Source organism: Elephantulus edwardii, unplaced genomic scaffold (assembly GCF_000299155.1).
Source record: "Elephantulus edwardii isolate Elephantulus edwardi_28Jun2011 unplaced genomic scaffold, EleEdw1.0 scaffold00177, whole genome shotgun sequence".
NCBI lineage: Eukaryota > Metazoa > Chordata > Mammalia > Macroscelidea > Macroscelididae > Elephantulus > Elephantulus edwardii.
In genome coordinates, this window is record NW_006399927.1 from 2,548,647 (window position 1) to 2,574,609 (window position 25,963).

The following is a 25,963-nucleotide window of genomic DNA, read 5'->3' on the forward strand; positions in this document are numbered from 1 at the left end:
ATTCGAAGTAGAGGCTCTAACAGTGGCACAAATCAAGTTACAGAGGGAAGGTAGTTCTTAAAATAAAAGGCTTGTTGACTAGCACTTTGTCTATTACAGTATAAAGGTTAGGAACCACAAGATGTAGAGGCTCAACTATGTCATTTATTGTTCTTAAGTCCTGGAGCAAATTTCATCTACCACTAGGTTGTTTTACAGCTCGGAAGCCTTCATGCAAGGCAGAGGTGAAGTAAGGAACTGCTTATGAGGCTTTCCGTCAGTTCCCACAACTAAGAAATAGTGAGAAGAGTTGGGACCTCAGAAGACTTTTAGGACCAAATAGTAGGCTCTTGTGTCCAGGAGAAGGCAAATGTACTTACCAGTAATGTTAATGCTCACCCACAGCCCTTCTGGGAGGATCTAAATTGTTGAAGCGTCCTCCTTTGTTAGATTTGTTTGTTCTTTTGACAGTCTTGTGCTGTATTAGAAAAGGTGAGAATTGTTCATGGTTTGTCTATCCTCATATCTTTAGATCTGCTTTTGTAGAAATTCAAGAGCTAGAATTTCTTGATTTGACTCCTCATCCCACTGTCATCCCTGAGTACTTGGCCTGTTTTATATTTTTACCTCATTAGTCTGTACATTTGCTTTAAGTTAGAGTAGATTTTAGTTGTGGCTTATAGTTTTTTTTTCCCATAATTTGTTTCTAGACAAAAATACGTGACAAGCATATGATGAATTGATCCCTTTTTTTTTCTCCCTTTAAAAAGAAATATAATAGATTGCTTAATTTCACAGAAGCAGAGTAACTTGTGCATTAAAAAGAAAATTCCATTAGTATTTTTCCATCAGAAAAACTTACGTGATTTTAAGTTTGTACTCTTAAAATGGTCAGTGCTATGAGGCCTGGTGACAGTGTGTTTAGGACACTCAAACTCAGCTGCTCCCCTGTAGCTCAGTCCATGGAGAGAAGGCCTGACACTTTGTGACTCTAAGGCCTATAGTCTGTGGGAACCCTGTGGGTGGTGGTGCTCTGTGAGGTTGGAGTTGCTGTGACTTAGACTCTTAATTCACAGCATCTAGTGGCAATGATGGTTGCTTTGCACCCGCAGTCCATTTTAATGTCTTTCCTTTGCAGCCTTCAGGCACTTGAAATTTGCTATTAGGGTTTGATTGGAGAAATTTAAGATTGGAAGGGAAGAGGAGAAGAATTCATACATCTTTTCCAAACAACGCAAATGATTAAGAGCTAAAAACACTAAAAATTTCACAGTAAAAAAATAAAAGCTTCATAGTAACTTTTGAAATCAACTTAATTAGATAGGAACCATAATGTGTTTTGTTTCCTTCTTTAAATGTGTGTTTATTGCTTTTCTGCTTAGTACTGATGACTGAAAATATATATTCTGCAATTGTAGAATAGCTTTGTATCCAAAACAGAAAGTATACTTCCTAATTATTGTTGTTGTTACATGCTGTCAAGTTGTAGATGACTCATAGCGACCCTATAAATGAAAAACCTGAACACTTGTATAACTTTCATCATTTCTCCAAGTTCATAGAGTTTCCAGAGGCAAGCCATTTTGGAAGTGGAAGTGGATGCCACTCCTGCTTCCACACTTGTTTTAATCAGGAAGCTCCACCAAACACTGTCCACCATGGGTAACCATTATCGCATTTAACACATCAGTGTCACAGTGTTTAGCGTCACAGCAAGCACGAATTACCTCTGTACAACAAATGGACAGACCAGTGCTATACCACTTAGAAGAATATTTGACCAAAAACAATTAAAACCAGCCCTGAAGGCTGCAGATTGAAATTATGCACCTTTGGCTTGGTAGTAGAACTTTCTGTCCACTAGGCCAACAGAGCTCTCTGTTGTCATTAAGTGCCTTCGAGTGTAGACCTCTCAAAGCGACCCTTTGAATGAAAGATCTGAACAATTGTATAACATTCATTGTTTCTCCACTCATAGAGTTTCCAGAGGCAAGCTGTTTTGGAAATGGATGCCACTACTTCCAAGCTTGTTTTAATCAGGAAGCTCTACCAAACACTGTCCACCAACATTGTCGAATCTGGCTGCTGCAGATAACTTCCAACCTGCATTCCAGCCCCATACTGCTGACCAAATGCATTTTTAAACAGGAGTCCGAATCACACATCTCAAACGCATTGGCGAGTCAACATTCCACCCTAATCCTCACCAAAACCAGCAAATAAGCCTCTGTAGAGTCCTAAATATAGTAATACAGGGGTTTTGTTGTTGTTATGTGCTATTGAGTCTCCTGCAACTCAAAGCAATCCTATGTACAACAGCCCTAAAACCTGCTCTATCCTGTGCCAGTCTTATTGTCTCTGACACACCTACCCCAGTCACGGAATCAATCCACCTCATAGAGGGTCTTCCTCTCCTGTGTTGTCCCTCCACATGCCCAAGGTATGTCAGATGAAATTTCAGAATCCTTGCCTCCAAGAAGCAGCCTGGTTTAACCCACTCCAGGAGAGGGTTTGTTTTCTTAGCAGTCCATGGTCTATTCAGTATGTTCTCCAACACCACAGCTCAAATACATCAGTTCTCCTTATCATCCCTGGTCATTGTTTATTATCGGGGGTTTAGGGATAAGGAAATACTCAAGTGGATGAGAGAGAAGAGTTAGAAAAGAAGTGTTGTCAGATTCCTTCAGTTCCATTGCTTTGAATATAGGTGCTATTTCTTTCAGTTTTAACTAGTTCTTTATAAAATTAAGTTCACTTTTAGAATTAAAAACTTCAGCATTTAATTCCTTTACTTGTGTTCAGACATTTCAACAAGATTCAAGATTTTGATGACAGTTTTTATCGACGTAAGTTGTCCATTTGTAATGAAATTTCCATTACATTCTTACTAACTTTTGATAAGTTTCTGCCAAAGATCATTACCTGTTTGAAACCCGTATCTTTAGTTGCTGCTAGCTTTTTATACTGATAATTTTCCACTGAGGTTTTTGACTGCTGAAGCAGAAGGCCCTGTTTTAGCTCTTGGGTGAGTGGGCACCCAAGCGTTAGAAACTCACAGTGTCTCTGATTGTATGTATGCCTTGGTGAAAAATGGAAGTTACAGTGTTGTAGGGGTTTTTTCCCCAACTTATGAAAGTATAAATTTTATGTAAGTCTAGCTTTTCTTTAAACTACACTTTTTTTTACCTTCATAGAATTTCATATTATTGTTTGTGGACTGGACTCTGTCATTGCCAGAAGATGGATAAATGGCATGCTGGTAAAGACTCTAATGTTTACTTTTGTTCTCTAATGTTCTTACTGTTGCTTTTGATATATTGAAAGTTAGAGTTGCTTATGATAGGTTTTAAGAGTCAAGGTTTTATTTTAATTTCTTGCCAGTCATTTGTGAAGGTCTAAGTTACAAAAATCCCAAACCTTTGATTTTGATACATTAGTACTCAGTGAGGAGATCTACTTGTAGAATTAGTGAGTGTATACCCCTCTGAAATAAAATCTCTTTTTAAACTTTTTATATAATTTTTATAGATATCTCTTCTAAATTATGAAGATGGCGTGTTAGACCCAAGCTCCATAATCCCTTTGATAGATGGAGGGACTGAAGGCTTTAAAGGAAATGCCAGAGTGATTCTGCCTGGAATGACAGCTTGTATTGAGTGTACACTGGAACTTTATCCACCACAGGTAATTCAAAGAGGGCGTGCATTTGTTTTCTACAACCCTGGGATCAGGATAGATTAGTGTTGAATAGATATATCTAATCAGTATTTGGTTTGAAGCCACCAGCTGCTCTGCAGGAGAAGGATGGGCAGTCTCCTGTGTGATTAACTGCCTCTGAACCTTGCCGGAGGGTCTGGTATGGGTTAGTTCCTACCTGATGGTACACAGTAGTAATCAGTATTTAAGATTTTAAGTTAGGAATTTAGTTAGGTATAACCATATTTTTAAAGTTAGATAAGAAAAAATAAAATATGAAATTCTGCCTGATTTGAGGAAAGATGAGAGTTAAGTTTGATTTTAAATTCCTTTATGTTCATTTTTTTTTTACGCATGTACCGTCAAATTGGCTATGACTGGTACAGGAGGCGACTGTTCCTCCTTCAGCAGAGCATCTGGTGGATTTGAACCGTGCACTTCTGGGATTGCAGTGCAGTTTCCTGCCAGTAGGCCACCAGAGCTCGCCTATATTCATATTTTTATGTGCAGAGTTCTTCAGGGATAGAACTGTTGTCTATTCATCTTCAATTTCTTCCTCCTTCAGGGAAGTAAAGATGACAGGCATGAAAGTGATGTTTCCAAATATGAGACTTTTTAATCTAATACACACTTTTTAGAATAGCATGGAAATTTGAGTTAAAAGAAGAACAATTTTATAAGTATTTACTTGAAATTGATTTACCATTGAATTTGTAATTTTGTTTTATAAAAGTTAGGTAGACATAATAAGAGCATACCTTTTTAAGAAACAGCCCCTATTGAAGAACTCTGCTTACCTGGATTTTTTCCATGGTCTTAAATTTATATAGCTTGTAAATTAAAGGCTTAAGTTTATATACCTTATAAATTAATGAAAATGACAAGAATGTAAAGCTATATAAATGGAAGGCAAAATTGGATTAAAAGAAAACTGTTAAAAACTACATAATAAATAGAAGATGCATTTAAAAGAATTTGTTGTTTAAAATTACTAAAAAGGCAACCTGTGGTTTTAGGTTAATTTTCCCATGTGCACCATTGCATCTATGCCCAGGCTTCCAGAGCACTGTGTTGAGTATGTGAGAGTGCTGCAGTGGCCCAAGGAGCAGCCTTTTGGAGGTAATAAACCTGACCTAATAATCTAGAGTGGTGTAACATGCGTGTTTGTCAGTATTTATTTAGATAATTATATTTACAAAGCAAATTACTTTTGTTTTCTATTTCTTTCATCTACCCGTTTCCTTGTTTTTCTTTTCCTTTTTAACAGAAGGTGTTCCTTTAGATGGAGATGATCCTGATCATATTCAGTGGATTTTCCAAAAATCCCTTGAGAGAGCATCACAATATAATATTAGGGGTATTACATACAGACTCACTCAAGGTAAGTTAGTGCATTTTCATGAATGAAGTTTTTTGGTGTTTTTTTTTTTTAGAAATGAAGATGATTTAGGGTAAGAAACTCTAAAAACTTTTTTTAAGAAAAGTAACTCTAGATAGTGTAGAGAATTCGAAGTTTCATAATGGAAGCAAGGGAATATAGATTGCATGTATCTAAAAATACAAGGGAACTGAGTTTAGCAGAATCCATACTAGTTAGCTAAGAAAAGTTGAATAATTGAATTTATTTACTTAATATTGGAAGAGGTTCCAAGTCCTTAAAGTGAGACTACCTACACCTCTTAAAGCATCTGTCTTAACATTGGGACAGACTGTTGGACACTTATTGTATGTGTTGAGCAGACATCTTTAATTTACTCTGAGTGTTATCACAGGGTGCCATATAATATTTAATTCCCCTTTCAAGTAATTGCCCACTTTATATGAGGACAGCCCTTTAATCTTTTGTTGCATTGCATGGTGTCAAAATTGTGTTGTTTTTCTCCAGTCATTATTATGGGTAATTCTAGAACTTCTTGTTTCTCTGCTATATTATCTAGGCTAAAATGCACCAGTCTAAGGTTGGTCTTGCTCTAGACAAGAGAGTTCTGGTGACTGATACAATAGAAATGAAAGTCAAGGAGTTTTTGTTTGTGTGCATTAATCATACATGTTATCTTCTTTCAATCAAAGACTCTGGACGTTTTCTTCCTATATACAACTGCTAAGCCATCTTCCCATTGCAGATTTAGCATTTTTGTGTAGTTATTTTTAAACTTCAGTATTTTTGTTGTGTGCCGTTGAGTTGGAATCAACTCATAATTGATCCTCCAGTGCGTTTTCAGATGTAATAAATCACATGGGAGGATACTGACCATTCTTTTCCACAGAGCAGCTGGTGCATTTGAACCACATACCTTGGAGATTGCTGTGCATTTTCTCACAGAGCTCCCCATAGAGCTTCACAAATGTATTAAGATTCAAGATTTTTTTTACAGGGTGTGCTAGTAGTTTAGGAGTTACACTGCCAACCGAAAGACATGTGGTTTCAGTCCACCAGCTGCCCTGGAGGAGAAAGGTAGGCAATCTCCTCTCATGATTTATTGCCTCTGAAAACTTACTGTGGGTGAGTTTCATAACAGTAGCAACATTCTATGTTTTATTTACATTTATTATATTTATCTTTTTATTATTTATTTGTATCTTTTTTTTATGCCTACCAGTTTAACTATTTTCAATTTAATCTTACCTGATAACCTGGTAATCAGTCATATTCTTTCTCACATTTTCAAAATGATCGATTGGAGAGAGTGTAACAGCTAGGCAGAAAGTGGTCTCCTGATGCCCTACACACCAGTACCACCAAGGACAATTACAAACTTTAGAAGAGGCAGGTGCAGGTAGGAGAGTTTACCAACAGGGTATGGGAGACTTGAGAGGAAAGCTGCATAGTTGGTTGGGGTCCTATTGCCTTTACCCCTTACCAGATAGAGAGCAGCTGTTGGTCTCAGGCCACACTAGGGTCCACCAAGGACAGTTAAAAGTTTAGAAGAGGCAAGCAGTGCTCAGGCAAGATACCTGTAGGGCAGCACTGCAGTCCAGAGAGAAATGGAAAGGTGAGCTTTCTCACTGTGTAGAATCAGGAAGGATACCTGATATAGCATGTTGCCCTCACCCATAAAAGGTAAACTTTAAATCTGCAGCTAATCCATAACATATAGAACTGTCAAAAACCTAGTCAGACACAATAGAAACAGCCTAAATACATACCAAGAAAAACTTCACATATTGTCAAAAAAGCAGCAGGCAGTTTCAAGCATTGCAAAAAACCAAGAGAAGCCTTCTAAAAATGCAGAGCATTTTGCAGACCCAGTGAATACCTCATAGACAGAGATGTAGAAGGAATATATTGACATGGAGTCATATGAGCATCTACAGAAGAAAGTACAAATGATGGAAGAAGAAATGGAAGCCATAAATAAAGTGAATACTCCAGAGTCAGGGAGCCAGAAGAAATATATTGACACAGAATATAACAATTATAGAAAAAATTGCAGAAGATGAAAGAAAGAATTGAAACAATATAAAAGAATAGTAATACGTGAAAATGCAATCCAGAATATCAAGATAGAAATAGCAGAAGTTTCCAATATTCTGGAGGGACAAAACAGAACAGAATAGATGGAAAGGAGAATCAGTGAGGTGGACGACGAACCTCATTGGGAACATAGTAGAAGACAGGAGACTGAAGGAAAATAAAACTAGAATTATGTGGAATGACATCAAAAGGTAGAATAGATATACCAAAATTCCAGGACATGAGGGAAACAGAGAACGCACTGAGTAAATTGTAGAAAAAATACTAGAAGAAAGAGGATATTCACATTCAAGAATCTTGATGAACCCCAGGCTAGACCCCAAAAATCAAAATATCAAGATGTGTCATAGTCTGGGAGCTCTGGCAGCCTAGTGACAAGAAGCAGCACCGCAGTCAGGAAGGTTCATGGTTCGAATCCACCAGATGCTCCACTGGAGGTGGAGAGGCAATCTCCTGTGCCAGTCAGATCTGATTTGACAGCACACAACAAGGAAAAAAGGGGGGGGGGAATTTACATAAAGACATAGTCAAATTCTCCAAAATCAAAGATAAGGCTAGAATACTAAATACAGCATGAGAAAAACAAAAAATTACCCACAAAGGAGAACAAATAAAATTAATTTCTGATTTCTCAACAGTAACCATACAAGCAAAAAGACAATGAGTTGGAATATACAGAAGGTTGAAAGAAAAGAACTACTAACCGAGGATCCTTGGACTCAGCAAAGCTGTCCATCAAATTAAAAAGAGAAATTAAGTCATTTGCAGAAAAACAGGAATTTGTGAAAAATAAGACCAACTCTACAGGAAATTCCAAGGGAAGTCCTTCATACAGAGACACCACACTCAGTGGATGAACTACAGTAACCAAAAATAGTAGAAAAAGAAATATAGCAAAATGGCAGTGATAAAATCTGGCCTGTCAATTATCACACTTAATTACATGGATCAATTAAGAGAAAAAGTAGCAGAATAAAAATCCCCACAAAATAGCCTATCAATATGTTGCCTACAAAAAACACGTTTACAGCTGCTCTGCTTTGGATCTAGCACAGTGCCTTGCATCACGTAGTTCAATAAATATCTGTTCATGACAAAAAAAAAAGACACGTTTAAGAAATAAGGAAAAAAGACTAAAAATTAAAGGGGTGGGGAAGAACATAAGCAAATAATACCACAAAGAAGCAGGAGTGGCAATACTAATCTTTTATAAAATAGACTTCAGGATGCAAACCACCCTAAAAGACAAGGAAGGGCACTATATTATTATTAAAGAAAAGCACAGTGGATCAAGAAGACCCTTGATCATTATCTATGCACCATATGATAGACCTGAAAAATAAATAAAACACCTAAAAATAAATAAAACACTTGAAAGAAATACACAGCACCACAATACTGATAGGAGACTTTAACACACATCTACACCAAAGGATAGGTCAATGAGAGAGAAACTTAACAGAGTTGCTCAAGAACTAAACGCTACCATCAGCCAACTTGACCTCGTGAATATATTCAGCCCACCAAAAGTTAGTTCACTGTTTTCTCAAGTGCATATGGTACATTCTCCAGAATTGATCAAGTGCATATGGTACATTCTCCAGAATTGATCATATATTAGGACACAAAGCCTCAACAAATTCAAAAGCGTTGAAATAATATAAAGTATCTTTTCAGGCCACAAAACCATAAAACAAAATGAAGGACAAGAGGTTAAAGCTTATAAAACCCCTCATGTGAAAGCTAAAGAATATCCTGCTAGAACACAGTTGGGTTATAGAAGAAAAAAGAAATGAAATTTTTAAAGTTCCTAGAAAGAAGTGATAATGAAATTACAGTATACCAAAACCTCTGGGATACAGCTAGGGCAGTCCTCAGGGGCCAGTTTGGCAAACACATAAAAAAGGAAGGAAAAAAAGTGGCAGAGGGTAACACTGATGAATGAAACCCTCTAACAGTTAAGTTCCTGTGTGCATCAAAACTTTTTAATGGTATAAAAGGAAAATCTACTGATTGGGGGGCGGGGGGACAATACTGTCTCAGAAAAGGGTCACATAACGAAAGTTTACAGAATGCTGCAGAGCCTCCACAAGAAAAAGTTTATATCCCAGTTACAAAAGCGACAAAAGATATGGAAAGAATTTTCACAGAGAAAGACATTCTGATGTCCAACATGAAGAAATGCTTAAAATCACTGACATTAAGAGATGCAAATTAAAAAACAATCACAACACAATGAGATACCATCTCACTCCAGTAGCAATGGCAAAGTTTAATAGGATAGCAAGCAAGAAATGTTGGAGAGTATGTGGAGAGTTTAGAACTCTCATACACAGTTGGTGGGATTGTAAAATGGTACAACACCAAATTTGGAAGGCAATTTGGGATTCCTCAAAAAGCTGAGCATAGAAGTTCCATATGACACACCTATTCCACTGCTAGGAATATACCCTAAGGAAAATAGAGCTGAAACACAATCGGAGATTTGTACACCAATGCTCATGGCAGTGTTATTCACAGTCACAAGAACATGGGCACAGCTCAAATGTCCAACCACAGTTAAATGGAATGAGAAAGAGTATGGGGGTAGGAGGGGGAGGATGTAACAGAGTTTGGTGGGTCAAGGGAAGGGATGAAAGAATTAGGAAAGGTCAATGGGGACCTGGAAAGCCCAAGTGATAGTGGACCAGATGAGTGGTAATTAATTTTATAAAACACAGTATGAATGACGGAATATGTGAAACAGTGTATATGAATGGAACAATATAAGAATTTTGTATTCAATGTAAAAAATTTTTAAAATGATTACTTGAGAATAGACATTGGAATTAGAGCCTTGTGGGCCTCTTTTGAATTACCTTACTGTGTTAATGAGACCACCTTGAATACTTCATTGATTTTGTCTAATTCTCAGGTCATTATAAAAGGCCCTTTCAGATGTCCTTCTAACGCCCTGTATACTGTCTTACATTTACCTGTGGTGCCAAGCGGTAACAGCGCCTAAAGGAGGCTGGTTGCTCATGACTTGTCCCAGTGAGCAGTCATCATAGTAAGGGTCCTGGCGCAGAAATCCAGATGCTCACAATTCACCCTTTGCAGAATTTGACCAGGGTCCTTACTAGATGCACTATGATTTTCTTTTCGGATACCTTGTGTTTCTCGTCTGTAGATCTGTCTTACATTTACTGAGCCTTTAGTGATAATATTGGAAAATTGTCCTTCTGTACACTCTGTGTTGCTTCTCACACGCCCTATTCTGACCTGGTTTAGAGTAGTCTTAGAGCTTTAGCACTTGTTGATCCCTGTGGCTAGAATATTCATTCCTCTAATCTTCTGAAGACTGCCTTATTACTCAAGTGTCAACCTAAATAATTTTTCTAATTATCCAGCCTGAATGCCTTCTCAGTCACTTAGTAGTTTATCTTTTCCCCCTTTTCTCATATCGTACTGCCCTGGGGCCTATCCCTGGCAGTCTGTGCTGTGGAGTGCTTTTCCCCAGGTCGTTGGGGTTGCTGGGTTTTTTAATAGTGTAGGTTTCAGCTCACATGTCACCTCCCTGAAAGGCTTATTCTTGACCATCTTGCATCATGTACTGCTGACCATCATCACTCTTAACACATACTTTTTTTTTTTAGTTTTTTATTCTTTAGTGTTCTTTATTCATTGTGCAGCTTTCAAGTGAATATGAGGCTTTTGAAAATTGTATGCCCTGTGTCAAGGACACCTTAGTCATCAGAACAATATCTCTGCTTAGATGTTCCATCCAATAGCATCCAAATAAAAAATACTTTCATTGTCATCACGTCAGAACCAATTCTTAGCTGGCCCTCCCTTAACACATGCTTTTTAGAAGTTTTTTCTGTATCTAAAATTTTCCAGTGATTTGTGTACTGTTTTTCCAACTAGGAGGAAAGCACTTCTAAGAGCTGCTGCCTTCTTCAGTGCTATGATACATGTGACACTTCGTAGTGTTTGGCATATTGTAGATATTTGGCAGTTGTTTGAATTAACAAATGAATTCAGTTTGTCCCAATAACAAATGAATTCAGTTTGTCCCAATTAGGAGCTGTAAACCCTTTACAATACATGGTCCCTTTATTCTTTAGCCTTTGTTAAGCTTCATGAGTACTTTTCAACCTGTTAGTCAAAGTCCTTAACAGGAAGTACAAAAGCTAATTTGAATTGAAGTAACCCAAACAGTAATGTTACACATTTTGTGAGTATTTTCTTTACTGTCAATTTAAAAAAAAAAAGTTTTACTCTTGTGTACACCAACTTCTTGATCATTTTGGTCATGCTCTTGTGGGGCAGTGTCTCGGGCAATGTCTCAGTTACTCGCTGTTTGTGATGACCTTCTCTTCTCAGTAAATCCAGCGTTACCTGTTTACTGGAGAATTTCTACTTTACCCACTTTTACTGTTTCTGTTCTCTGAGATGAGACACAATCATGTGGTCAGTCAATTTTAAAAGCACCTCCAACCTTCTCTACTTTCATGTTTCTTTAGCTTTTTGCTGAAGTTTTTGTGACTCTGCAGTGTTAAGGATAATCATCAGTACTGTCCCCACATTCTAAAAGAATCTGGCTACTTTCTTCTCCTCAAGTGATGGTCATTTAAAATGAATAATTTAAACATAGTTATATTTATTTGTACTTAAAAATTGTTTAAGGTAGGATTTTAATCATTCCTAATTTGAAAAATTAGGGAGCTCTGATGCTGCAATGTCTAAGGCTCATGGTTCGAGGCCACCAGGCGCTTCACAGAAGAAGGATGGACAGTCTCCTCCCATGTGATTAACTGCTTCTGAAAACCCGCTGGAGGGTTGGCTATGATTCGGTTCTGACTCTGGTACATGACAACAATTTGAAAAAATGAAGTAGGATTAGAGAATTTTGGTTATTATTTCACGAAATCCAGGTTTGTAGAGTAGAACAGAAATGACAACGATTATTTCTTCATATTTTACTAAAATTTTATGGCTGACATTATTTCATCCTTTTTATACTTGATTCAGTTATCAGAGTTTTGTATAATGGAAAAGTTGATTGAATTACCATCCTAAAATTTACTAGATGTATAGCTGAGTAAATAGGTTCAATTCATTTAAATCTCATTTACTTAGCTTTAAACTGAGAGTAATAAGACTCACATAAAGATGCTGTGACAATACTTTTTATACTTGATATTATGTTACTGTTGCACTTCATCTAAAAATCAGTTGAGACCCTCTACTTGTCTTTGGTACTTTACCTTGAGATTCTGAATGTGCTACACAAAATGATGGGCCTGAAAGAAGTCTAACTTGAAAATCTTAAAAATATTAGGAAAATTATATTTGCTTACATTGTCTTTATTTATTTTTTTTTTACATTGTCTTTATTAAAATAAGACCCTGATAGTACAGTGTTTAAGGTCTTGACTACTAACCAAAAGTTGGATAGTCGAGGAGCACCTAGGGAGAAAGAAGTGAGAGTTGGTTTCTGTAAAGATTTGCTCCCTCAATTGCTGCCTCTCGAGTTAGAACTGATTCATAGTAAACTCTTCAGTGAGTGTTCAGAGACTATAAATTGCAGGAGAGGCGATTGCTCATCTCTTTCCTGTGGAGTTGCTGGAGGTCTCAAACCACCAGAAAGGCACCATCTTCAGTGCACCTTCCTACGGACTGTGCCATAAGAAAATGACGTTGAAATCTCTGGAGCAGTGCGACTCTGTCCTTACGGCCTCTAGAGTCAGGTTAATCTTACAGCAACTGATGGATGTATGGGGATGTTAAAATAATTATTTTGTTAAAGAAATTACCATATTTTAATTAATATTTTGCAGGGGTTATAAAACGAATCATTCCTGCAGTAGCTTCCACAAATGCAGTTATTGCAGGTGAGGAAAAAGGAAATAATGTAATTTTTTAAATTTTTGTTGAATCTTGTGTATTTTTTTTTGTCTTAAATTATGCCATTGTAGTGCCATTCCTTTTAATCAGCATAGTAGACACCTAGTTTATCTAAGACGAATAAAAACATGTACAATTAAATAAAAAAAAACAAACATGTACTGTTACTCTATAACTTGGATTATAGAAACAAAGTACTGTTTTTTTTATAAATAGACATAGACAAACATGCACACTCAAATGTATTTTAATGTTTTTAAATTACAAAAACCATGAATGTGGATAAACATTCTTTTTAGATGTCTGTCTTCTAATTGACAATTATTTTTAACTGCTGATTTTAAATGTATAATTTTCATGGCGTTAAAATACTTATGTTTGTTTCTTTTCAGCTGTGTGTGCCACTGAGGTTTTTAAAATAGCAACAAGGTAATGGAATTTATATTTTATATTTAGTGACTGTATTATGAGCTGTCTCAGTCACATCAGGATGAAAATTTTTCATTACAGTGCATACATTCCCCTTAATAATTACTTGGTATTCAATGATGTCGATGGACTGTACACATATACATTTGAAGCAGAGAGAAAAGTGAGTAGTATTAATGAAACATACTTTGTATATGCATACTTTTAAAATGCTAATTACTGGTTAGTAACTTGAACCAATTGTCCACACCCTAAATATATTATTTTCTAACTTCCTGAACTTTACTTACTGTATGTCTTTTGGTTTTTTGTTTTTTTTTTTACTGTATGTCTTTTGTAATATAGCCTGAAAAAAGAAATACTGTGTAGCTTAAGTATTTTTTTAACTGTTATGAAAATGGATTTTAAAAGCACAAGAAAGTATTCTTAGGTAATATGCATGATGATAAACTATTTCCATTTCTGTCACATTATTTTTAGAGCATTTTTGTCATGTGCCAGCATGATTGATGTGTTGTATTTTATATATGTAGGAAAATTGCCCGGCTTGTAGCCAGCTTCCTCAAAATATTCAGTTTTCTCCATCGGCAAAACTACAGGAGGTTTTGGATTATCTAACGAATAGTGCTTCTCTGTAAGTGTTTAATATTTTTATTACATTGTGAAATTAAAAACCTATAATTTCTTTATTACTTTGATCCTTCTTCTTATATTTAGGCAGATGAAGTCACCAGCCATTACAGCCACATTAGAGGGAAAAAATAGGACACTTTATTTACAGGTAATCAGTACCGAATTTTCGTGTAATTTTCTAAAGAAAAATCAAAAGCTTAATTGCACCTTAATGTGCTTTAAAATAATTGTTTTTGTGCATTGAAACAGATGAGGGAGAGGACAATTTAAAAGTGCTTTATGATTGGGTATTATGGTTATGATAAGAGTCCAGAATGAAGCTTGCATAGTGGAGTGTACTGGAGGGGCGTGTGGATTGTATACCGATGAAAGAATTTTACTTTTTAAGAGAAGAGCGAACTGGGGAGGGAGGTGTGGGCAGGGAGAAAAATGCAACAATAAATAAATGGAAATCCAAAATCTATGTAAATGTTCATTAACATTAATAAACATTTAAAAGAACCATTTGTTTTCTAGTCAGTAACCTCTATCGAAGAACGAACAAGGCCAAATCTCTCCAAGACATTGAAAGGTATTTTAAATAGATTTTCCAATAGTTTTCTTCTTTTTAAATGGAGGTAGGAATGAAAATAATTCATGCTCTGTTGTGAATATTTGTTCTTAATGCAGTCCTTAAATAAGGATAAAATTATAATTACTTACCTTTCTAGATGTATTAATAATAGAATTGGTTTTTTATTTTAAAATCTCATGAAATCAGTATATCATTTTGATTAAAGGTAATGGGATTTTTATGTTTATACTCTGGTGAATGAGAGAGTGTTGTTTTTTGTGGGGGGTGTTTTTTGTGGGTTTGTTTTTTGGGTTTTTTTTTTTTTAGATTTTTCCTTGTGTTAATTATCCTTTTCTCATTTTTAGAATTGGGACTCATTGACGGGCAAGAACTGGCAGTTGCCGATATTACAACACCACAGACTGTTCTATTCAAACTTCATTTCACTTAAGGAAAATAAATCTGCACAAAATAGCAAACCCAAGGAAATACTACACTTTGTGGATGCTAAGAAATTGAATGTAAATTTTAGCATTAGTGTTGCTGGAACTTGAACCTTTTTTTCTTTTTAATATCACAGACCACTCTTTTTTAAACTTTATAACTTTACCTTGAAGGCAGAATTTTGGAGCTAGTGCCTGTAAGCATTTTCACTAATAATTGAAGATATAAAGCCTGGAGAGATGATGTGCAAAGGTACAGTTTCCCTTAAAGGAGAGCAAAAATCCCCCTGTTTGTGACTTATGTTTGTTAGTCAGAGAACCCATTCCTCAGCTTTCAGTTGAGCATCCACATTACAAAAAATGCCCCTAAAGAAAACAAGTTTTAAATAACATTAAAACATTACCACCTGTCTGCTATATAGAGCATATTGAACGTAAAATATTTCTTGCTTGGTTCAATATTAACTCAGTTGTAACTGTTCACATGAATATAAATTAATGCAGAAAGTTATACTGTCCAAAACAATTGGTAGACATTGCAACTAAATACCTATGCATGGAAATGAGCATATTTTCATGTATTTATTTGCAGTGCCCTAGAGGCCAATATTTACAATATTAAAGCCAAGATGTTTAAAAGAACTTAATGTTTAAAAGTTTATCACTATGCTCTCACACTATTTATTAATAAAATTATATATTATCTATTTATTTATTGAGGTTTGTGAAATTATATTCTATAGTAACACATGAATACTTTTTTAAACTGTATAACAGAATTTCCAACTAAACTTTTTTTATTGTCCCCTATAAACAACAGTTTGGCCGGTCCTATATCCATGACTTCTTATCTCCATTAACTCTAGAAGGGTAAAGAATTCTCATCAATAACATCAGTAGCACAGAACTGATTCCTCTAAGGTCAGACATGCCCCTCTACTTACTGTGTCTTCTGTCAAGTTTCCCGACCATCCATTCCATGATTCTTACTACTCCATTACCAGGTTCACTAATTTATTGCAATGGTTACACAGAACTCAGACAGTTCTCAAGATTATAAGGTTTATTAAAGAATTAACAAGTTAGAATTCAAGTCAGAAACACTGAGGATACACTTCTTTATTCAGGACATCTTCATAAGCAGGTCTTCCTGCAGCCTTCACCCTCACAGCTCGGCACCAGCATTACAGAGCTCTTTTGGTTCTTCTGTCCTTTATGTACCAGGTATTTCCCTGCCAGTAAGCCTGTGGAAGGCCCTCAGTTCTGGGTCTGTCTTACCACTAAGGTTGTCTGACTTCTAATGCTACTGGGTTTGAGTCTCTTTTCAGAATTCTTCGATCCAAAGGACATGCTGTACTTTACTTCTGCTTCCCTGATGGTGGCAAGATTCCTGATTTTTGCCTCTAAATTTGCTTCTTAATAATATACACAACTCACTTACATGTTCCCACCTCAGAGATTTTCTTTACCGCGTTTACATTAGTGGTAACCTAGCCAATCACTTTTGTGAGGCCATAAACATTTTGTATTTGTATAGTCCATTCAGGCCATGTGGTGACAGTCAAAAGCCAATGACTAGAAAAGACATTAAATAGTCCATTATAGCACACCCCTGAATTGATACTCTTGCTAGTGATTTCCACACCTGAGATCTATTAATTTAGTTTAACGTGTTAAGTAGCATTCATTTTATTAGCATTATTGTGTCTGGTGTTCAGAGATGAGGAGTGTGGCACAGGATATGACAAGTTTTCAGATCTGTTGTTCATAGAGTTGCTATGATTAGTCATGCTGGACTTAACAACATTGTTAAATTGTTTTTCAATGACCTGTGCATAGAACTTAACAAGTTAAGCATAAGAACTAAAAATGAGTTCTGTTACCTTAAAGCGAAGAGATTGAGATTGTTCACAGCTTCAGTTTGCTTGGCTCCACGGTCAACACTCTTGGCACCAGTAGCCAGGAAATCAAAAAACGTATTGTGATGGGAAAGTCTGCTGTTAATGACCTCTCTAAAGTACTCAAGAGCAACGGTGTCTCTCTGGAGACTAAGGTGCGCCTGATACAGGCCATGGTCTTTGCAATCACTTGTTATGCATCAGAGAGTTGGACAATGACTCGGGAGGACAGAAGGAGAATTGATGACTTTGAGCTGTGGTGCTGGAGAAGAGTATTGAATGTACCATGGACTGCCAAGAAACAAACAGATTCATCCTTGAGAGGGTTAAGCCAAGCTACTCCTTGGAGGCAAGGATTCTGGGGCTTCGTCTGACATACTTTCGGCATGTTGCAAGGAGGGACAGGTCCTTGGAGAGGGGCATCATGCTTGGGAGGATGGAGGGACGGTGCAAGAGGGGAAGACCTATGAGATGGATTGATTCAGTGACTGGGGTAATCGGGATGGGTGTGTCAGAGGCAGTGCGATTGTCACAGGATAGAGCAGGGTTTAGGGCTGTTGTACATGGGGTCGCTATGAGTCACAAACGACTCGATGGCACATAACAACAACAAACAACCTTAAAGCGGTAACATGCAGTACTTGTTCTCTTTTTTGTCACTGTAGATTACAGGTTTTTAGGGTTTGGTTTGGTTTGGTTTTTTTAAGAACTTTGTGATTATATGTCCGGTGTTTTAATTTATATTTTTCTGGAACCATATTAATAAACTTCATTAGAAACCATACAGGATAAATGGATATCCTTTAAAAGTTAGATTCAGCTTAATAATTTTTTTTTAAGTGAAGGAATGAATAGACCACCTTCTGAAAACCTCATTACATTAGAAAGGTCTACATTTCAGATCCACCATATAGAGAACTGACAAAAGCTTATGCAGGGTTTAGAAGAGGCCTAAACCCTGCTTAAAAAAAATAAACTAATTTAAAATAAAAATAAAAAATACAGCTTTTGTCAGTTCTCTGTCTCTGTGGTGGATCTGAGATAGAAGAGATTTTGTTAAGCAACAGTGGCATTCCACTTCCTAAACAACATACATGCCTCTGGAAATTCTATGAACTTTCATAACTGACGATAGTTATAGAAAGGCTTCAGGCCTTTTTTTCATAGGGTCACTATGAGTCAGGCTTAACTCAGTGGCTTTCAACAACAACTGAAGAGGCCTTGGCACCGGGGATTTCAATGCTAATGTCAATTAGAGTCTGACCAAAAGCAAAGAATACAGTCTGACCAAAAGCAAAGAATACTATAATAATGACTGTGCAAAGGCATTTGAGTATGAATCATAACAAACATTGAGACGAATGGAAATATTTAATCATGTTCACATAAAACCTGTGTCGACCCAGAAGCTGCTGTCTGACCAGAGCAAGAGAATACTGCAAAGAAAGATGTGTCAGTTTTGTGTCCTTTCCCCTATTCAGTTTGTGTGTTGATTAGAGAAGCTGCCCTCAAAAGAAGAAGGTGGCGTCAAGATGAGAGGATGATTAAGCAACAACCTGCATTTTGCGGTGCTAAGCAGCCTTGCTCACTGAAAATGAGCATTTGAAACGTGCACTTCATATTATATCTTAATTTGAAGGAAAAAGTCCTCACCACTAGGCTGATAGGCAGCATCATGATAGAGAAAAGATTGAAATTGCCAATAATTTCCTCTTCCTTGAATCCACAGTCAACACCCTTGGCACTGGCGGTCAGGAGATCAAGATGTGTTAGGAAAGTGTGCTGTCAGGGTCCTCTCCAAGGTACTGAGGAAAGATGTCGGAAAAGAGGTGAGCTTGATGCAGTCACTTGCTATGTGTCTGAGAGCTGGACAATGAATAAGGATGACAGAAGAAAATCAGTACTTTTGAATTTTAGTGTTGATGAGACCTGAATATCTCATGCACTGCCAAAAGAGCAAACTTATGTCTTGGAGAAAGACTAGCCAGAATGCTCCTTAGAAAAGATGGTGAAGCTTTGTCTCACATACTTTGGGCATGTTGCTAAGAGAGACTATTCTTTGGAAAGGGAGGAAAGACCCTCAATGAGATGGATTGACACAGTGATAGTAACAATGGGCTCAAATGTGGTATAGTTGATGAAGATGGTACAAGATAGGGCAAGGTTCAGATCTGATGTTCCTAGGGTCACTGTGATCTGTACTTAGCACATAATATCCACTCTGTAGGAGAAAGAAAAGCAGTCTCCTCCCTGAAAGATTAGAGCTTCAGAACTGATGGACAGGTCAGAACAGACTTGGCTGGAGTGGCTTTGGTGTTTCTGACTTAAAGCCTTTATAGTGTAACCATGAGTAGTAAACCATGGGATTTGGTTTGGGAGTATAGAAGGCATGTAGTAATTCTCAAAGTAAACTTTGAGATTGACTATGTATGAGGTACAGACCTGTTCATAGGGCCGCTGTGAGTCGATGGTTCTACAGCACCTTAATGTTGTGTACCGTTGACTCAGCATCAACCCATCACTGACCTTCTAGTGGATTTTCAGAGACAGTAAATCACTTGGGAGGGAATTGCTCATCCTCCTGTGGAGCAGTTGGTGGATTCAAATCACATATCTTGTGTTGACACCCCAATTCCTTACCATTAAGCCACCTAGAAACAAAGTATTTGAGAGCTGCATAAATAATTTTGAAAACGTACATACTCTTTCTAGAACTCTAAATTAGGAGTTTTGGAACAGAGACTAACACTTCTTGTTTTTCCTCAAAAAGTGACATTTATTCAAAGAGGTGGAGGGAAAGAGGGGGGGGAAAAAGACAAGATGTTAATCCCTTGGTTCCCCCCTCCCCCCAGGCCTGAACCCTGGACCAGGGCTAGATAGCAGGACAGATGGTCCCTCCCAGATGAGCTCAGCAACATTTAGGGCATCTCAATGGAGGTGTTGTAGAAGGTGTCAGTGCTTTAAAGGGTCTCCTTTTCTTCTGTCACCATATTAATAGCCACACCCTTAGAGCCAAAACGCCCACCATGGCCAGTTCTGTGGATGTAGTTTTCCCTGTTGGTGAAAGGTCATAGTTGTTGACTAAAGAAACTTGTACATCAGTGCCTCTGGCCAGTAGGTCAGTAATGATCAGAACTCTGATGGAGCCCTCAGATCACGTCTTACTCCTTTTGGTCCATATCTCTGTTCATGGCAGGGACTGTGAAATCCTGGGCATGCAGTTTTTCAGTTAGCCAGTCAACCTTACTTTGTGTGTATGACGATGATGGCCTGGGTGATTGTCAATATTTCATACTAATCACATAGTGTGTTCAGCTTCCACTGCTCATGCCCCATATTGATGTACAACTGGTGAATACCCTCCAGGGTCACTTCTTCCTTCTCGACAAGAATCCAAATGGGTTCTCTCATAAACTTCTTGGTCACTTGAAGCACATTGAAAGGCACTGTAGCTGATAACAAAACTGAGCCACCAGTTCAAGAATCTGTTTAAAATTTAGCCTTTTAATAATTACAAATAAAAATTATTATTTGTGAAAAAAAAAAAACAACAAAAAACCCCAAAACTACCAGAGTGTTGCTGTTGAGTTGGAAATAGAGGCCTGGTCCTTGAACTCATGGCTTAGCATTTCATCAGCTTCATCCAGCACAAATATTTTTATGTATTTGGGAGAAAGTTATCTTTGATTAAGCATATAAAATACATAGCCTGGGGTACCCACAATGATATGGGGAACCTCCATCTACAGTCTCTGTACTTTAACATGTACATTGATGCTGCCAATATAGGTATGGCAGGAGGCACCCATGTATCTGTTGGGACGACGCTAGTGGAAGCTGGGATCAAGGTTTTGTGACCTTCAGACCCAATTCTATTAGCTGTGGAGTTGATATGGCAAAACAGTCCCAGACTGGGCTTGAATAATCACATCATAACTCCTGATAAAAGGGAGAATGGATTGCTGCTGTACAGCAGAGGGCTTCTCAAAACCATAGGCATGAATGCCTCGGAGAAGGTACCCTGAGAGTTTCATGTCATCAAAGCTGCCAACAATCTCATTCCAATTACTCACAACACCTTCAGGCTCCGTTCCATCTAGGCTGTTGTCTCTGGATCCCTGGATTAAAGCATGTTTTTGTCTCCTGCCATACTAGAAATTCTGACACTGAGCCGCTGACCTCAGCATGATACCATGTCTTTCTCGACCCAGATGATTCAGCTGGGATGAGTGAAAGCAAGAACTGTGTCATTCACAGCCTTTGAGGTGAGGATGCTCTCATGATGAGGTAAACGTTCCTCATGGCCCAGAGAATCCACGGTGTCTTGCCCACATACACAGATGCAGTGCTTACAGCCACGCCCACGTGTTCTATCCTGGACATTCCTAACTTGTGTACATACAGATGTGAGCTGTTTTACTTCTGCGGGGTGAAGTAAACCCATAGCTGACCCCTCCAGCACATTTTTGAGGCTGTAAATTGTATGGGAGGAGATTACCCATGGAGCATCTGGTGGATTCAAACTGCATGCCTTACTTACGTAGATGACTAAATTGTGAATTTTACGCATGCAAACTTTATTAATATTCAATAAAAGATTGAAGGACAATCTTGACACTACAAGGTTTATTCTGGTTTTTATTTTAAGAATTCCTTTATTGTGTAATGCCTTATGTTGGGATCTTGTTAAGTACCACTGAGGGGTAATGAACTCAAAGCTGACCCGTCAAGTTTCCAGAGGTGAATTGCAGAAAGTGGAGGAACCCTGTCTTTCACAAGCCTTTGGGTTGGCAGTGCAGCTTCTTAGCACTAGGCCACCAGTGCTCCCTATTATATAGAGATAAAATACTCAAAATATCAATGGGGGAATAGGAAAGCAAAGCAAATAACTAAAGCAAACAACAGGTAATGTGCATTATCAATTTTTTTTAATATTTTGTGTGTGTACCATCAAATCAGAACTGACTGGTACAGGAGGATAATGTCCCTCCTTCTCCAGCAGATCATCTGGTGGATTTGAACTCTGTTCCTCTAGGATTGCAGTGCAGCTTCTTGCCACTAGGCCACCAGAGCTCCCTGCATTATCAACTTTTTAATAATTTTTTAAACAGATTTTAATGAAAGCTTATAGAGGACTTTGATTTCCATTCATTCATTGTTGCACATATTTCCTCCCTGCCTCCCCTTCTCCCCCATTTTTAAAAAAGAAAAAAAAACTATTTCATTGTTACACAATCCCTTTCCCTCAGTCCACTTTACTATGCAGCTCTTATTCTGGACTCTTGTCATGCAAATAATACTTAATCATATATCCCTTTTAAACAGTTCCCTTCCTCATCTGTTTCAATGCAGTGTACATTATTTATCCCCAATTTTCTTCATTTCCTCCCATTCTCCAACAGAGTAAAAAGGAAAGCCACAGACTGAGAAAAAAATATTTGGTAATAACCTGTTTGTTAAGGGACTTATATCTAGAATTTATAGAATACTCAATCACCACAATAAGATAAAGGTGAATAATCCAATTGCAAAATGGGCACAAGATATGAACAGATACTTCACCAAAGAAGACATTCAGTTGGCGAACAAACACATGAAGAAATGTTCAAAATTCCTAGCTCTAAGAGAGCTGCAAATCAAAACAACTATGAGATATCATTTCACCCCAGTAAGAATAGCAAAATTCAACAGAGCAGCAAACAATAAATGCTGGTGAGGTTGTGGAGAAACTGGAACCCCTATTCACTGTGGGAGGGTAAAATAGTGCAACCACTATGGAAGGCAGTATTACACTTTCTTAAAAAGTTGGAAATAAGAGTTGTTTGGATGAACCAAGATGGTGGTGGTGGAGGAAACAGCATAAGGAGCTGGAAGAGCAGCAAGCTGCATAGAAACAGGCCATCAGAGAGACCAACATGGTTCACAGAGACTGACATGAGCCAATGTGGATAGTAGGAATTTGAATCAGAACTTTTAGTAAAATAATTAGTTTGGGAGCCACAGGAGCAACAAGCTGCGGGCCCCAACAGAAACTGCCATCCGCCAGGTACTGGCAGGTCAGCAGGAAATTGAGTTTTCCTAAGTCCCGTTGACCTGTCAGGAGCAAGAAGGTCAGTGGGAATTTGAGTTTTCTTAAGCCTTGCTGACCTATTATGAGCAAGGAGGTTGGTGCAACTTTGAGTTTTCTTGGACCCTGCTGATGTGCAATGAGCAAGGAGGTTGGTGGAGATTTGACTGAGCTCTCTTGGGCCCCACTGAGCCACCAGGAGAGAGCAGGTTGGTGGGAATTTCATTTTTCTTAAGCCCTGCTGGGCTGAGGGCCCCAATGGGCAAGGGCTGCTGATTGAGAGCCACCGGGTGGAAGATGGACAGCTGGAATTGAATAGAGGCCCTGTGAGTGAGTACACCCAGACAGCTGAAACCTGAATGAGGTCCCTGCACCTGGCTGCCCTGCCCCTCATGCAGCTCCACACCATGCCTATATGTCCAGGCAACCAACTTGCCTTTAATCTGGAGCACCTTGATCCAACTTAGCTACAAGAGGCTGCTCTCACAGACCCTGAACTGAACCTTCCCTTGAGTCAGACGTTTAGAGAAACACAGCTGGGTAGCTGCCCCACCAATTTCTAGGGTGTTGTCTTCAGATCAACTCTATCTTTGCCTCAGGCATGAAAGACCCTTACCACAGCAATGTCACAAAAGCAGCAGGCTATTTCACACCCTACACAAGCACAAAGCAAGATGTCACCCCCAAAAGGTGACACAGCATCAATGGATTTTCTGAAGTCAGAAAATCTGAAAGAACTTTCTTACACAGAATTTAAAAGATAAATGACTGAATATTTTCAATGGGTGAGAGATGAAGAATGACAAAATTTTGCAAGCAAAAACCAGGAGGAACTTTAAAAAAATCCAGAACAATACAGATAAAACAAATGATGCATTAGTGACACTGGAAAAACAAGAAATCAAGATCCAAAATATGAGAAACAGTGTTTCAGATGCTGTCAACATGATGGAGGGACACATGGGCAGAGTTGAAGAGATGGAACATAGAACCATTGAAATAGAAGATAGATTTGTCACCACTGATCTGCTAGAGTAAAAAAGCAGAATCAAAAAGGAATGAAAAAGAAGATAACATAATGTGGGACACCATCAAGAGAAGTAACATGTGCATCATCAGAATCCCAGAACAGGAAGAAGCAAGTAAAGGCACCAAAAAAGTTGTGGAAGAATTACTAGAAGAAAACTTTCCAGGCATAATGAAGAATGAGAGACTATATACTTAAGATTCTCAGTGAACACTATTATAGAATAGATCCCAAAAGAAAAACACCAAGATATATCATAATCGGATTTGCCAGAACCAAACATAAGGAGAGAATTCTGAAAGCAGTGAGGGAGTGTCAACGAAGAATACCCAGCAAAACTGTCCATCAAATATGAAGCAGAGGTAAGATATTCCCAGAAAAATAGAACCTAAGGGAGCTTATAAAAACAAGACCAGTGTTGCAGGAAACACTGAGAGACGTCCTTCTTACTGCACGATGTACTAAAGTAACCAGCAACAACACCAAAAAGAGCTCAACAAAATGATAGCAATAAAACCCTGCCACTCAATAATCACACTGAATGTAAATGGTTTGAATGCATCACTGAAGAGAAAAAGAGTAGCAGATTGGATAAAAAAGCAAAATCCATTAATATATTGTCTATAAGAGACACACCTGAAAAATGAAGATAAAGACTAAAAGGATAGGGAAAAAATATACCAAGCAAATGGCAACCAAAAAAAAAAAAAGCAGGAGTAGTGATATTAATCTCTGATAAAATAAATTTCAATGCAAAACCCTTCACAATGGACAAGGAACTTCACTACATAATGCTTAAAGAGTCAACAGAACAGGAGGACATAACAATAGTAAATATCTATGCACCAAATTGAAGACCTGCAAAATATAGAGAACAAACACTAACAAAACTGAAAAATGAAATTGACAGCAGTGCTATAGTAGTTGGAGACTTTAATACACCACTCTCAAGAAAAGATAGAACTACCAGAAAAAAAAACAACTTAAAAAAGATGCTCAAGAATTAAAACACACTCCCAGAGATATGTGGTTCGAATTCAGATGCTCTGCTGGAGAAGGAGGGGACATCTCCTGTACCAGTCAGATCCAATTTGATGATACACACACAGAGAAAATAATGACATTTAAAAAAAAATTAAACCACACAATAAACCAACTCGACCGCATAGATATTTATAGGCTAATGCATTCCTCCAAAAGCACAGTAGACCTTCTTTTCCAATGTGCATGGCACATTATCCAGAAAAGATCACATTTTAGGTCACAAGGCAAGCAGCAATAAAGTAAAAACATAGAAATAATACAAAACATTTTCTCAGACCACAATGCTACAAAATTAGAAATTAGTAGAGGATAAAAGAGAAAAAGAATCACATTTGAAAGCTAAAGAACACCTTGCTTGAACAGTGGGTACTAGAAGAAATAATAATGAAATTAAAGAATTTCTTGAAACAAATGACAATGAAAGCACCATTTACCAAAACCTCTGGGAAACAGCCAAAGCAGTAATCAGAGGTCAATTTATAGCAGTAAGCAAACATCAAAAGGCAGGGGAAAATGACCATTGATGCTCTAACCCACCATCTCTAACAAATTGAAAAAGAACAGCAAGAAAACCCAACACTCTATAAATTATAAAAATTAGAGGAGAAATAAATATATATAAAAAAACAATTGAAACCAACAAAACAAAATCTTGGCCAATAGAATCCAACAATGTTTGTTGTTATGTGCTGTCGAGTCGCCTGTGACTCATAGCGACCCTATGTACAAAAGCCCTAAACTCCGCTCTGTCCTGTGCCAATCGCACTGTCTCTGACACTCCCATCCCAATTATCCCAGTCACTGAATCAATCCACCTCATAGAGGGCCTT

The 25,963-nt window shown here is 37.7% G+C and overlaps 1 protein-coding gene and 1 pseudogene across 2 annotated transcripts in view; one reads left to right on the forward strand and one right to left on the reverse strand.

Moving 5' to 3' along the window:
* The window catches only part of UBA3 (ubiquitin-like modifier activating enzyme 3), a 32,899-nt gene extending 17,596 nt beyond the window's left edge, over positions 1-15,303 (forward strand). The window contains exons 7-18 of one of the 2 annotated variants that reach the window (XM_006895944.1): positions 2,782-2,825; positions 3,174-3,238; positions 3,508-3,663; positions 4,692-4,794; positions 4,943-5,056; positions 12,973-13,026; positions 13,432-13,468; positions 13,550-13,631; positions 14,002-14,102; positions 14,186-14,249; positions 14,618-14,672; positions 15,020-15,303. In XM_006895944.1, coding sequence (XP_006896006.1) covers positions 2,782-2,825; positions 3,174-3,238; positions 3,508-3,663; positions 4,692-4,794; positions 4,943-5,056; positions 12,973-13,026; positions 13,432-13,468; positions 13,550-13,631; positions 14,002-14,102; positions 14,186-14,249; positions 14,618-14,672; positions 15,020-15,105 — 961 coding nt within the window. In that variant the 3' untranslated portion in view covers positions 15,106-15,303. The remainder of the gene's footprint in view (positions 1-2,781; positions 2,826-3,173; positions 3,239-3,507; positions 3,664-4,691; positions 4,795-4,942; positions 5,057-12,972; positions 13,027-13,431; positions 13,469-13,549; positions 13,632-14,001; positions 14,103-14,185; positions 14,250-14,617; positions 14,673-15,019) is intronic. The other variant, XM_006895945.1, reaches the window with a different exon arrangement.
* A 4,515-nt stretch (positions 15,304-19,818) lies between these two features.
* LOC102858547 overlaps positions 19,819-25,963 on the reverse strand; it is a 10,825-nt pseudogene continuing 4,680 nt past the window's right edge.